Below are 13,605 nucleotides of genomic sequence, written 5' to 3' on the forward strand. Positions count from 1 at the left end.
TATGGGGTATTGTTTGTAGAATGTTGAGGAGAAAATAAATTTAATCCATTTTGGAATAAGGCTGTAACAACAAAATGTGGCAAACGTTAAGCGCTGTGAATACTTTCTGGATGCACTGTATATATTTGCACAGGGGTTGGACAAAAATATCGAAACACTACATGATTTGCAGGTGTGATGTAACATTCTTTTGCTTTCACTGCGTGATGAGACACCTAGCTGACAGGTGGGATGCCTTACTTTCGTCATTCGCTGCGTGCACTGCTAGTAATATGGAATCATGTCTGAACTTCAAAGAGGACAAATTGTTGGTGCCCACTTAGCTGGTACCTCTGTCACTGACAATGCCAATTTATTTGCCATGTCGCCATTACAACATATAAAGTTTCCGGGAAAATGTCACCTGATAAGCATAAGAGCGGTTGATATGGTCAGCTGACCAAAAGAGACAAAAAGGCATTGCGCAGGATTGTTACCTGGAATAAGAAAACAACTGCTGAAAAAGTGACTGCAGAGCTCAATCTCAGTCTTCCAAAGACATGTCCACAAAAACTGTGTGGAGGGAACTCCATAAGCAAAACATTCACGGCAAGCTGCAATTGCCAAACCACTAGTAACCGATATTTATGTTCAGAAGAGTGCAACACCAATAAGTTGTAGAATATGGATCAATGGAAGACTAATATGGTCTGATTAATCGATCTTCAAACTGTTACCAACCACCGGACGTGTCTACGTGTAGCAAACACCGTCCCAGGCTTACAACCAGGACTGTCTTGTGCCAATGGTAAAGCGTGGTGGCGGCACAATCATGGTTTGTGCAGCCATATCTTGGTATTCTGCAGGCCCCATCATAACCTTGATGGGTAGAGTCACTGCCAGTGGCTATGTACATGTTTTAGCCGACCATGTGCACCCCATGGTGCAGACATTGTTTCCTAAAAACAGTGCCATTTTCCAAGACGATTATACTCTCACACAGCTGGTGTTGTCAAATCGTGGCTTGACATGCATGCAGATGAAGTCTTGTACCTTCCCTGGTCGCTGCACTTCAATATCATAGAGCCACTATGGTCAATTTTGAAGAACAAGTTTTGGGTTCGTTTTCCGGCTCTTGCATCTCGGCAGGAAATGGAATGATTTTTAGATGAAGAGTGGTTTCAGATTCCATTATCCACCATCCAAGACTTATGTTTGACAGTTGCCAGTAGAATTCAGGCTGTCTTGGATGCCAAAGGTGGTTTAACACCATATTAGGTAACAATATCATACTTTTACCTGGTGTTTCCATAATTTTGTCCATCCCTGTATATTTTAGCATAGTGGCTCAGTGATTAGCACTTCTGCTTGGCAGCACTAGGGTCGTAGGTTCGAATCCCAGCCATGGCACTACCTGCCTGGAGTTTGCATGTTCTCCTTGTGCCTGTGTGATTTCCTTCAGGTACTGCGATTTCCTCCCATACTCCAAAGGCATGCTGGAAGGTTAACTAGTTCCTGTTTAAATTGACAGCGTTATATAAATACTTGTAATAAAAAATAAATACAAATTTATAGCATATAACCAAGTAGAAATACTGGCTCCTTTGATGAAGTGGAGCTAAATGCAATGCATGTGTTGACTATATTGTTGGATTTTTGAGTTATCTGGTTATTTTCATATGTATTTTGGAAGCCTGTTCTTTTGCACAGTGTTCACAACTGCAATTTGCCTTATTTATTTAATGTATTAGCATTTCAGACTATAACACTGGATACTTTACTGTATACTATCCTTGTTAATGTTAATTTCTTTTGTGCAGCTTAATGCAGTTTTAAATGCCTAATGTAAAAAGTCTTTTTTTTTTCTGTTCAAATTTTTAACTACCAGATCTGGTATCATTGTCCCAGCTGTTTCCAGGAAAAAGAGATAACCACGGGCATTTTCTTGTCTACCATTTATTAAATTTCTCCTGCAGGATAAAATGAATCTAAAGCCAATTTTCTTTTAAGCATAAAAAGCCTCAATTTCATATTAGCAATCACATTTTCTCTGCTGTCACCTTTTGATAGTAGAACAGAGAGCATTAATATTGACTCAACACCTTCTATATTACCTTTTTGTAAAATATATATATATATATATATATATATATATTAGTAAGTACCTTCCAAATTTTCATACTATCCAGCACTTATTTGAGCGTGAAAGTAATTTTTAATACACATTTGAGGTAAATGTGTATTATATATTTCTTTGCCAGGATAGTACTAGACACCAAATGAGAATAGTTTAATTGAGAAACACATAATTGCAGTCGAACAGTTGCAATACATACGCAGTCATGTGAAATTGTTGACTTTTTCAACTTATTTGAACAGACAAACATTAGATTCTCATTCGGACAGTGCCTACAGATAAAGCTGATATACCTGAATAGGAGTAAATTTTGCCTTTTCAATAATTTATTCATCAAAATATGAACACATGTAATGCTGTACTGTGGAAAACAAATATACCCTAATATCAAAAGCTGGTATTTCCTCCATTAGCAGAAATGACAAGGCATTTTGTGTAACTAGCCACCAGGCTCTGACCACTTCTCCATGCAAAATCTCTTCAGTTTCAAGATATTTGTACAATCCCAACCTAAAAAGAACACAAGAACATAAAACAGAATTCAATGATTTGCATATCTTAAAAACTCATTTTATTCACAATAGAAAATATATCAAATGTTTAAACTGAGAAAATATACCATTTTAAGAAAACAAAAGAGTATCATCACCTTTTAACACTCTAAATATTTGCGAACTGAGGAGACCAGTTGCTGGAGTTTTGGGAGAAGAATGCTGTCCCATTCTTGCCTGATATAGGATTCTCACTGCTACAACAGTCCTGGGTTGTCTTTGTTGTGTTTTTCATTTCAAGATGTGCCAAATGTTTTAAATTGCTGAAAGGTCTGGACTGTAGGCAGGCCAGTTAAGCATTTGGACTCTTCTACTACAAAGCCATGAGGTTGTCAAATATGCAGTATGCAGTTTAGCATTGCCCTGCTGAGATATGCAAGGCTTTTCCTAAAAAGGACGTTATCTGGATGGGAGCATATGCTGCTTTAAAACCTGGATATATCTTTCAGCATGGATGGTGCCTTTCCGGATGTGCATGCGCCCATGGTTGCCAAAAATGTAAAATTTTGATATATCCACAGAACATTTTTCCACTTTGCAACAGACCATTTTAAATGAAATTTGGCCCAGTGAATATGGCATTGTTTCTGGATCACATTCAGATATTGCTTCTTCTTTGCATGATAAAGCTTTAACTTGCATTTTTGAATAGCACAGCAAACTATGTTCACAGACAGTAATTTTTGGAAGTATCCCTGAGCCCACGCAGTGATGTCCCTAACAGAATCATGCTTGTTTTTAATGCAGTGCCATGTGAGGGCCCAAAGATCACAGGTATCAAATATTTTGTTTTTGCCTTGTCCCTTGCACACAGAGATTTCTCCAGATTCTAAGTAGCTTTTGAACATATTATGTACTGTTGATAATGATATGTTTAACCACTTGCCACCAGACAACGTACCTATATGTCACAGAAGTTTCAGTGGTTATATCAGGGCCATGGCTGTATCTGCAGTTATTACCCTGGTATCTTTTTTTTTTAGAGCCCATGAAGCTCTACAATATAAAAGCGATCCTAGCAGCTAATTAGCCACTGGATCGCTTTTACAGATGGCGGGTGCCTCTCCGGGCTCTCCCGGCTGATCAGGAAGCCCGGCACTGAAGACAGCAGTTCCATCAGCTGATCATAGAGCTGATCGGGGACAGAACATTCCTGGTCATTTCTATGGTCTAAGAGACCAGTAGCGACCAGGAAATTGCAAAACCCACCTTTTCTCTATTTATTCTCTAGGGCCTCTGCTTAAAATATATAATGTTTGGGGGTCCCAAGTAATTTTTTAGCAAAAAGCATCAAAATAGCCCTGGTCTTTAAGTGGTTAAAGTCTTTGCAATTGCTGCTGTCATCAGACTCTCATTGCCTCACCTCCGCGCTATCACAGGTATGAAGGAAACTATTTCCAGTGTTGGGCAGGGCCTAGTCGGTGATGGCACATACATGCCAACATTGGGATTTTGGTGTCCGTTTTGATATGCGCGCTAATATCTTTTTTTTTTGTGAGTAAATGTCTGCTTTTAATAAATACTAGTTTTACAATATAACACTGTGGCTCCTCTGCTTTTTTTGTTTGGAGGGATATTATGATCACCAAAATCCCAATGTTGGCATGTTTGTGCCATCACCGGCTCAACATGTTTCGCCACCAATCAGCATCATCAGGGGTATGGAGCGTGTTTGTTTTCCTTGGAGGATTATCATCTCTGCAACTGGAAAGAATTTCCTTCTTACCTGTGATAGCGTGGAGGTGAGACAATGAAAGGCTGATGACAGGGGTGTAGTGCTGACTGACAGCACAAAAGTTTTTATTGATCTCTTTATTATTGAGATCAATTTATTCAGTAAGAGGCTGAATAATTATTATGTGATGGAGTAATCATGATTAATCACGCATGCACAGAGTGTCTTTTTCACCAAAAACTGTTTTGAATTTGTTGAAACTGAGCACTTTATCTTTGGAATAATTCTACTGGACTTTAACTATTCAACAAGGCACTTTTACTGGACTTTATTATATAAATAAGGCACTTGACTATTGCACTATCTATAATAATTATTTATTGTTCATTCAATGTTTAATAATTTGAGAAGCGCACAAATTTGAGAGGGAATTGCAGAAGGCCTGGTGTTTGCCTATATGTTTATTGGAGAAATTGTATCTTGCTGGGATGTTCTTTTTGGACAGCAAAGGCTTTTTCTTAAAGTGGTAGTAATTTTTTATTTATTTTTTTTACCTACAGGTAAGCTTAATATAAAGCTTACCTGTAGGTAAAATTAATATCTCCTAAATTTGCACCGTTTAGGAGATATTCTCTCTTTGTTTTTTAAGCCAGCGCATGCGCTCTGAAGGAACGGCATATCTGTGCCGTGGGCAAGGACTCCCGCGTGCATACGCTGGAGTGATGTCATTGCGGCCCAGCCTGTCAGACATCCGGAGCTCGCGAACCCGGAAGGAAGACAGGTGAAGATGGAAGCCTCCACAGCAGTGAAAGTGCGCTGTTGGAGGGCTTTGTTTTAAAACAAGTTTTACATAATGTGCTAGTACATGTGCATGACATTACCTTGCAGGGGACTTTTTTTTCTTCCTGTTGTGTACTACCAATTTAACAGACTTCTCATGCAGGTTGAATTGGTGCAGTATCTTTCTGAACACCTCACTTATAATTTTTTGATCACTTGGATCATTACTTATTGAAGTCTATTCTTTCTGGTATGTGGGTAGACAAGAAAGAGCTTTATGGCCGATTCATACTTGTCTGTTTTCATGCAGTATAACATATTTTTACTGCATGAAAATGCATTTCAAGTAAAATATCCAGGATGGTTTACATCTATGCACCTACGTTTATTATGTTTTTAGGACACTATAAGGACCCGTATACAGTTATGCGTGTATTATTACATGGTCTGTAATGCATGCACATAAGTGTAAATGTACCCTTGAAGTTTACCTTTCCTGAGGAAAATAAGCCCTTACTACCTCCTTATAAGTCACTGACCTGGAACAAGTATTTAAATCAGGAAAGTTGGAAAAGTATGTAAAGCTTCACTTTTTAACTGAAATTAGAAAACCATTTTTTCTTTAGATGAAAAATACATAGTTTGTCTAAATCCCTAAAATAGCATTAGTAACTAAATCATGCTTTGGTAAGTGGATTTACACAAAGCAATAGCAATGAATAATTTCTTCCCAGATGCTCTGCGGAATTTCACCAGTCTCAGTCTGTCTCAGTGACTGTCCCATTGATTATAAGGGTAGCTTTGTGATCTGTTGTCTGACTGACTTTGCTCTCCCTGAAGGAATTCTTGGTGTCTTTATTCTCAGGACGTGACTCTCACATCAAACACAGCATTACTGCTAAATCTGCTCCACTCTTGCCTTTAGTTAGAGTAACATACATCTTGCACAGATTTCATTTGTATGTTTGTGTTTATCTCAGACACTCAACAAGAGATGTATCGAAGCAGCAGTGATGACTGGCCTAGCTTTGAACTGCACTATAAACAAGAAATCTTTTTTTGATCGAAAGCACTACTTCTATGCTGACTTGCCAGTAAGTATTTCTTTGTAAAATTATATTGTTCAGATTAGTATGTTTTGTTGATATTTTGAAACAATGTTTTCCTTGAGCCCTCCTGCCTGCATATCCCATGAGTGTGTTTGTCTCCTACCAGAGAGAATAATAGGAAGGAGCAGTTCAATACCCAACCCATTGTATTCTGCTCTCTATTCAGAGACCTGTTTGCTGAGCAGGTGGAGACCTCTGCCCCAGTAGTCTCCTTCTCCCTCTCCATATTGAGTACTAGAGACAGTCTGAAAGGGTATCTCCAAGTCACTAAAAAAAAATGTACCTGGCCACTTTGCTTTGCAAACACTGCCATATATGCCAACGATGGACTTTCTTGAAATGAATGTAAGGGAAAAAACATATTCAATACATCTCTACAGTACATTAACAATTTTGCTTTGCTTTATAAAGGCTAAATAACCCCGTTTGGATTGACAACTCTGCCTACACATTTACTGAACTCCACCTATCCCCTTTCTGTCCCTGTATACATGCGTGCATTGATTTATTTTCCTGTAAAATGGGGCTAATGCATTGACTTCCAAGAGCATGCCGTTGCAATGGGGTGGATTTACTAAAACTTGTTATGGACCATCTGGTGTACTCTAGATGTTCACAGGACAGGATTCCTCAGGGCACGGAGTCTAAGCCCCAGTCCGCTTGTTCACCAGAGCCCCTGATGGTGGGGATGGGCTTGGAGCGGACAGTGACCAGGTCGCGGCCCCTGAGTACACCCACCTGAGATAGAGGAATCACCAGAGGTAATGACAGGTGGAGAGCCTTGTGTGAAGAGGCAGACAGGTCTGGAGAATAGCAGCTAATCCGTGTGGGTTGGATGGATGGCTGAGCAATAGCAATAGCGTGGTCAGACGGGCCGGGTCGGTAACGGGCGGACAGTGTGGTACAAGACAGCAGGCACAGGGGAATCAGGTCACTCGCCGGGTCTGGTAACAGAAGTTCAGATCAGAAGGGATATCCAGAAGAGTAGTCAAACGAGCCAGAGGGTCAGGGCAGGAGAATAACAGCAAGGTCAGGTTCAAGCAAAGGTCAGCAACAGTCAGGAATCAACTCACAGATCACAGGAACAAGATCAGACCATATGGCAACTTGTGTCTGTGCAGGGCTGGTTTAAATAGCCCGCCCTGCGCCTGACAGGTGCAGCCTAGGTCCTAGTGCCTGCCCAGCGCTGTCATAGGTGACGGGTGCGCCTGGGTCCTAGTGCCCTGCTGCCTGCATGTCTTGACAGACACCTACGCATGTGCAGACCCATGCTTCGCGATGGTCCCTGACATTGCCCCCCCATGAGCATCCTCCAGGTGCCCAACTGATCTCTCCTCCGTGGGTGGCTACGATGGAATTCTCGGACAAATCTAGGGGTGTGAACATTTTGAGGTGGCTCCCAGGAATTTTCCTCAGGGCCATAGCTCTTTCATTTTATCAGGAACTGTGTCTGGCCGCCCCTCTTCCTGCAATCCAAGATTGATTCTACCTCAAATTCCTCCTGTTCGTTGATGGTTATGGCTTCCGGGGGTTTGGAGCTTCGATCAGGGAAAGGATCCGGTACTGCTGGCTTAAGTAGCGAGACATGAAACACTGGGTGAATCTTCCAGGTCCCTGGTAACGAATGTTCATATGCCACCTCGTTAATCTTTAGTTTGACCCGAAATGGACCCATAAACTTGGGCCCCAATTTCCTCGAAGGACAAGACAACTTTAAGTTGGTAGTTGCCAGCCAGACCTGATCCCCTGGTTTCAAGATCAGTTTCCCTCTTCTTTTCTTGTCAAAAGCCCTCTTACTGTCTTCTTGGGCCTTCATGATTGCTTCTTGAAGCACCTTGTTATTGGCAGAAAAAAAACTCAGCATATCCGGCGTGGCAGGAGCTGGACCTTCAGGAATTAGGTCGGGCAAGAATGTGGGGTGGAACCCATAATTCGCAAAGAATGGGTATTGCCCCGTCGCGGAGTGATTCGCAGCGTTGTACGCGAATTCGGCCAATGGCAAGAGCGTCAACCAATCGTCTTGGAGGTAGGATGTATAACATCTCAAGTACTGCTCAAGTGTCTGATTTGTCCTCTCTGTCTGCCCATTGGTCTGTGGGTGGTAGGTAGACGAAAATGATAGTTGAATACCCAAAGTCTCGCATAACGCCTTCCAAAACTTCGAGGTAAACTGGAACCCACAGTCAAAAACGATGTCTCCTGGAATCCCATGAAGCCTTACTATTTCCTTCACGAAAATCTTCACTGTTTCCAGGGCCGAGGGCTTGCCCCTCAGTGGCAAGAAATGGGCCATCTTTGATAGATGATCAACAACCACGAAAATCGCTGAATGGTTTTGAGATGGGGGAAGCTCCACTATGAAATCCATAGAAATCATCGGCCACGGCCGACTCGGTATAGGTAAAGGTCGTAGTAAACCCCAGGCATTGCTTCTGGTGGGCTTGTTCCTCTGACAGATGGCACAGGACTTCACATACTAATCACAATCTTTGACCTTGCTTGGCCACCAGAAGGTGCGCTGGAGCAACTCTAGGGTCTTGGTGATTTCAAAATGGCCCGCTAATGGGTGATCCTGACAATATCCTAGAACTGAAGTTTGGACTTTCTCGGGTACCACAACTCGCCCTTCCTTCCAAAGGAGACCCTCTGTAGAGAAACCCGGGGTAGGCTTGCCATTTCCACAGTTGCAGACTGAAGCCTAGAGCGGAGCTCCGTTTGGAGGGCAAGAAAGTTCCCAGTGGACAGAATCGTGTCGGGTTTAGTGGTTTCTTCTGGATCCTCAAACATTCGGGAGAGGGCGTCCAGTTTGGTGTTCTTGGACCCGGGCCTATACGTGATGTGGAACACGAATCGGGAAAAGAAAAGTGCCCATCTAGCTTGGCGTGGTCTCAGGCGTTTGGCTGTCCTCAAGTATTCCAAATTCTTGTGGTCCATAAAGATTAGGATTGGATGTGTGGCCCCCTCCAGCAGATACCTACATTCCTCTAGTGCCGTTTTAATGGCCAAGAGTTCCCGATCGCCGATATCGTAATTTCTTTCGGCGGATGTAAGTTTCCTAGAAAAGAATGCCACTGGGTGCATGAGCTCCTTGGTCCCTTTCCTCTGGGACAGGATGGCCCCTACCGCGTTCTCAGACGCATCGACCTTCAGGATGTAGGGAAGCGAGGAATCTGGATGACTCAGAATGGGGTCTGTAGTGAACAGTTTCTTCAGGGTCTCGAATGCGGACTGTGGCTCGGATGTCCACCGAAAATGTACCCCTTCTTTGGTAAGCTGGGTAATGGGGGACACAAGGCCTGAGAAGTTCCTGATAAATTTCCGATAGAAATTTGCAAACCCAAGCGTTGTACGCCCTTTTTGTCCGTGGGCACCAGCCATTCAAGAATTGCTGACACTTTTTGAGGATCCATCGCAACCCCCATGGTGGAGATAATCAGCCCCAGAAATGCAATACTGAGCTGCTCAAAACTGCATTTGTCCGCCTTAGCGTACAACCCATGTTGGCGTAGACACTCCAACACACTTCTAACATGACCCCTATGGGACTCCAGGGAAGGCAAGAAAATTAGAATATCGTCTAAGTAGACGACAACAAAAATGTCCAGGTAGTCCCTAAACACCTCATTGATGAAGTGCTGGAACATGGCTGGGGCGTTACAAAGTCCGAAGGGCATAACAAGGTACTCGAAGTGCCCAAATCGAGTACGAAATGCGGTCTTCCACTCATCCCCCTCTCTTATGCGGACCAGGTTATACGCGCCCCTCAAGTCTAACTTAGTAAACAGTACCGCTGTCTTTAATCTCTGGAAAAGCTCTGGGACCAAAGGGAGGGGATAGCGGTTCTTAACCGTAATTTTATTTAAGTCCCGGTAGTCTATGCATGGTCTTAAGGACTTGTCTTTCTTCTCCACGAAAAAGATTCCAGCACCGGCTGGCGAAGTGGAGGGCCGAATGAACCCCTTCTGTAGGTTTTCATCTATGTACTCCTTGAGTACCCCCAGTTCCTGTTCTGACAGAGGGAATATCCGTGCAAACGGAATCTCAGATCCAGGCAGAAGGTCAATGGGGCAGTCATAAGTCCGATGGGGAGGAAGAATTTCTGACCCCCGCTTACAAAAGACATCTAAGAAGTCATGATAGGCCGGGGGAATAATTTGGACTAACTCGGCGTCTCCGTCTAAACATAGAAGGGGCTGGGGAGCCGAGGTAGTTGGGGTGTGACAGTGTTCCTGGCAGTAAGGTGACCGGAACTGGATGGTCCCGGTTTTCCAATCAATCTGGGGGTTGTGGGCCCGCAGCCACGGAATTCCCAGAATGATTGGAAATAATGGGGACGCAATGGCGTCCAGTCAGAGAAACTCCTGATGATGATTGGTCACTGTGGTGCAAATAGGCAGGGTTTGCCGGTCTACTACCCCTGACTTAATGTGTGACCCATCGGCTAAGAAGATATTTAACCTTGATTCCCTGGTCTGGAGGGGGATTCTCTGTTGTGTGGCAAAATCCAAATCAATAAAACAACTACATGCCCCAGAGTCAACAATTGCTGTCGCTGACACGGTTCCTCCTGGGAGCTGCAAGGAAACAGGCAATACTAAGTAACTTGAATGACTAGCATGTGAAGCAGATACAGAGGAAAAAACAGTGTGGCACTTACTCATTTTCGCTGGGCAAGAACGTACCATGTGACCGGCTTCCCCGCAATAGAGACACAGGTTATTCACCCGTTGTCTCTGGCGTTCTTCCACTGACAGAGATGGTCGTGTCATACCGAGCTGCATGGGTTCAGGGGTGTCATCATGTTCCATGCTTCGGTTCCCTCCAGGTGGGGGTTGAAGAGGAGTTCGAGGAAGTACCCATGCAGGCCTCTGACCCTGGTTGGACCTTTCTGCCCTACGCTCACGTAGTCTGCGGTCAATTTGAATGGACAGGGTGATGAGGTTCTCCAATGAATCAGGAAGGCCCACCCTGGCCAACTCATCTTTAAGGGACTCAGATAGACCCATCTGAAATTGGTAACGTAAAGCAGCGTCATTCCATTGGGTGTCCCCCCATCCAGCGTCTGAACTCAGCAGCGTATTCCTCCGCTGCCCGGCGGCCCTGCCTGAGGGCGTACAATGCTGTTTCTGCGGAGGCAGTGCGATGCGGGTCGTCATATAAGACTGCCATTGCACTGAAAAACCCTGTTACCGTTTCCAGCTGGGGGTCCTGGGTTTCCATTAGTCGGTGGGCCCAGCCCTGGGGTTCATCCTGGATCAGTGAGACGATGAACCCCACCTTCACTGACTCGGATGAAAATGTCCAGGGCTGTAACCTGAAGTACAGCAGACATGCGTTCTGAAAGGCCCTGAATTCCCATTAAAGCATTCCGGCAGAGGCACACGGGGTTCTGGAGGGGGCAGAGAGACCGTTGCCACAGAAGGAGGTCCTGAAGGTTCTTCTGCAGGAGAGACTGGATTCTGGACCGCGGTGGCTGGTGCGGCCAGCGTCTGGACACGGCCCTCAAGGTGCGTGTACCCTTCTTGTAATACCTTGACGGCTTGAGATAGAGCCAGATTTGACAGATTTCCTCCAGCGGGGTCAATCCTCTTCCAGGCTCCGTCATGGCCGTATGGTTCTGTTATGGACCACCTGGTGTACTCTAGCAGTCCACAGGACAGGATTCCTCAGGGCACAGAGTCTAAGCCCCAGTCCGCTTGTTCACCAGAGCCCCTGATGGTGGGGATGGGCTTGGAGTGGACAGTGACCAGGTCGCGGCCCCTGAGTACACCCACCTGAGGTAGAGGAATCACCAGAGGTAATGACAGGTGGAGAGCCTTGTGTGAAGAGGCAGACAGGTCTGGAGAATAGCAGCTAATCCGTGCGGGTCGGATGGATGGCTGAGCAATAGCGTGGTCAGACGGGCCGGGTCGGTAATGGGCGGACAGCGTGGTACAAGACAGCAGGCACAGGGGAATCAGGTCACTCGCCGGGTCTGGTAACAGAAGTTCAGATCAGAAGGGATATCCAGAAGAGTAGTCAAATGAGCCAGAGGGTCAGGGCAGGAGAATATCAGCAAGGTCAGGTTCAAGCAAAGGTCAGCAACAGTCAGGAATCAACTCGCAGATCACAGAAACAAGATCAGACTATACAGCAACTTGTGTCTGTGCAGGGCTGGTTTAAGTAGCCCACCCTGCGCCAAACAGGCGCAGCCTAGGTCCTAGTGCCTGCCCAGCGCCGTCTAGGTCCTAGTGCCTGCCCAGCGCCGTCATAGGTGACGGGTGCGCCTGTGTCCTAGTTCCCTGCTGCCTGCATGTCTTGACAGACACCTATGCATGTGCAGACCCATGCGTCGCTATGGTCCCTGACAAAACTAGAGAGATTAAAATCTGGTACATCTGTTCATGTTAGCCAATCAGCTTCTAACTTCAGCTTGTTCAATTAAGCTTTGACAAAAACCGTGGAAGTTGATTGGTTTCTATGCACAGCTGCACCAGATTTTGCATAGTCCGGTTTTAGTAAATCAGCCCCAATGTGTGTAGATATAGGGCTGTAGGTGTACAGTTAGGTCCATATACAGTATATTTGGACACAGGCACAATTTTCATACTTTTGGCTCTGTATGCCACCATACAGAATAAATTAAAACTAAACAATCCAAATGAATTTGAAGTGCAGACTTTCAGCTTTATTTCAAAGGGTTGAACATAAATGTCAAGTACAAATTTTAGGAACTGCAACCATTTTTATGCACAGTCTCTCCATTTTCAAGGGCTCAAATGTAATTGGACAAATGAATATATTCATAAATAAAATGTTCCTTTTTAATTTTTTTGTTGAGAATCCTTTACTGGCAATGATTACCTGAAGTCTGGAACCCATGGACATTTCCAAAGACTGGTTTCCTCCTTTCCGATGCTTTGCCAGGCTCTAACTGCAGCTGTCTTCAGTTGTTCTTTGTGAGTCTTTCTGCCTTTAGTTTTGCCTTCAGCAAGTAGAATGCATGCTCAATTGGGTTGAGATCAGGTGATTGACTCGGCCATTGCAGAATATTCCACTTCTTTTTCTTCAAAAGTTTTTGCAGTGTTTTTTGAATTATTGTCCATCTGTACTGTGAAGCGCTGTCCAATCAACTTTGCTGCATTTAGCTGAATGTGGCCTGACAGTATATCTCCAAACACTGCAGATTTCATCCGACTGCTTCTGTCACATCATCAATAAACACCAATGACCCAGTGTCACTAGAAGCCATGCATGCCCATGCCATCACACTGCCTTCACCATGTTTTACAGATGACGTTGTGTGCTTTAGATCATGAGCTGTTTCAAGCATTCTCCACACTTTTTTCTTCCCGTGATTCTGGTACAGATTAATCTTAGTTTCATCTGTCAAAA

At 44.2% G+C, this 13,605-nt stretch overlaps 1 protein-coding gene across 1 annotated transcript in view; it reads left to right on the forward strand.

The window, feature by feature from the left end:
• The window catches only part of GATB (glutamyl-tRNA amidotransferase subunit B), a 201,046-nt gene that overhangs the window by 26,955 nt on the left and 160,486 nt on the right, over positions 1-13,605 (forward strand). Inside the window, exon 3 of the mRNA XM_089670459.1 lies at positions 6,103-6,216. Coding sequence (XP_089526585.1) covers positions 6,103-6,216 — 114 coding nt within the window. The remainder of the gene's footprint in view (positions 1-6,102; positions 6,217-13,605) is intronic.

This window comes from Staurois parvus, unplaced genomic scaffold (genome assembly GCF_062004578.1).
Source record: "Staurois parvus isolate SC_StPar_1 unplaced genomic scaffold, SC_StPar_1.0 ptg000090l, whole genome shotgun sequence".
Taxonomy (NCBI): Eukaryota; Metazoa; Chordata; class Amphibia; order Anura; family Ranidae; genus Staurois; species Staurois parvus.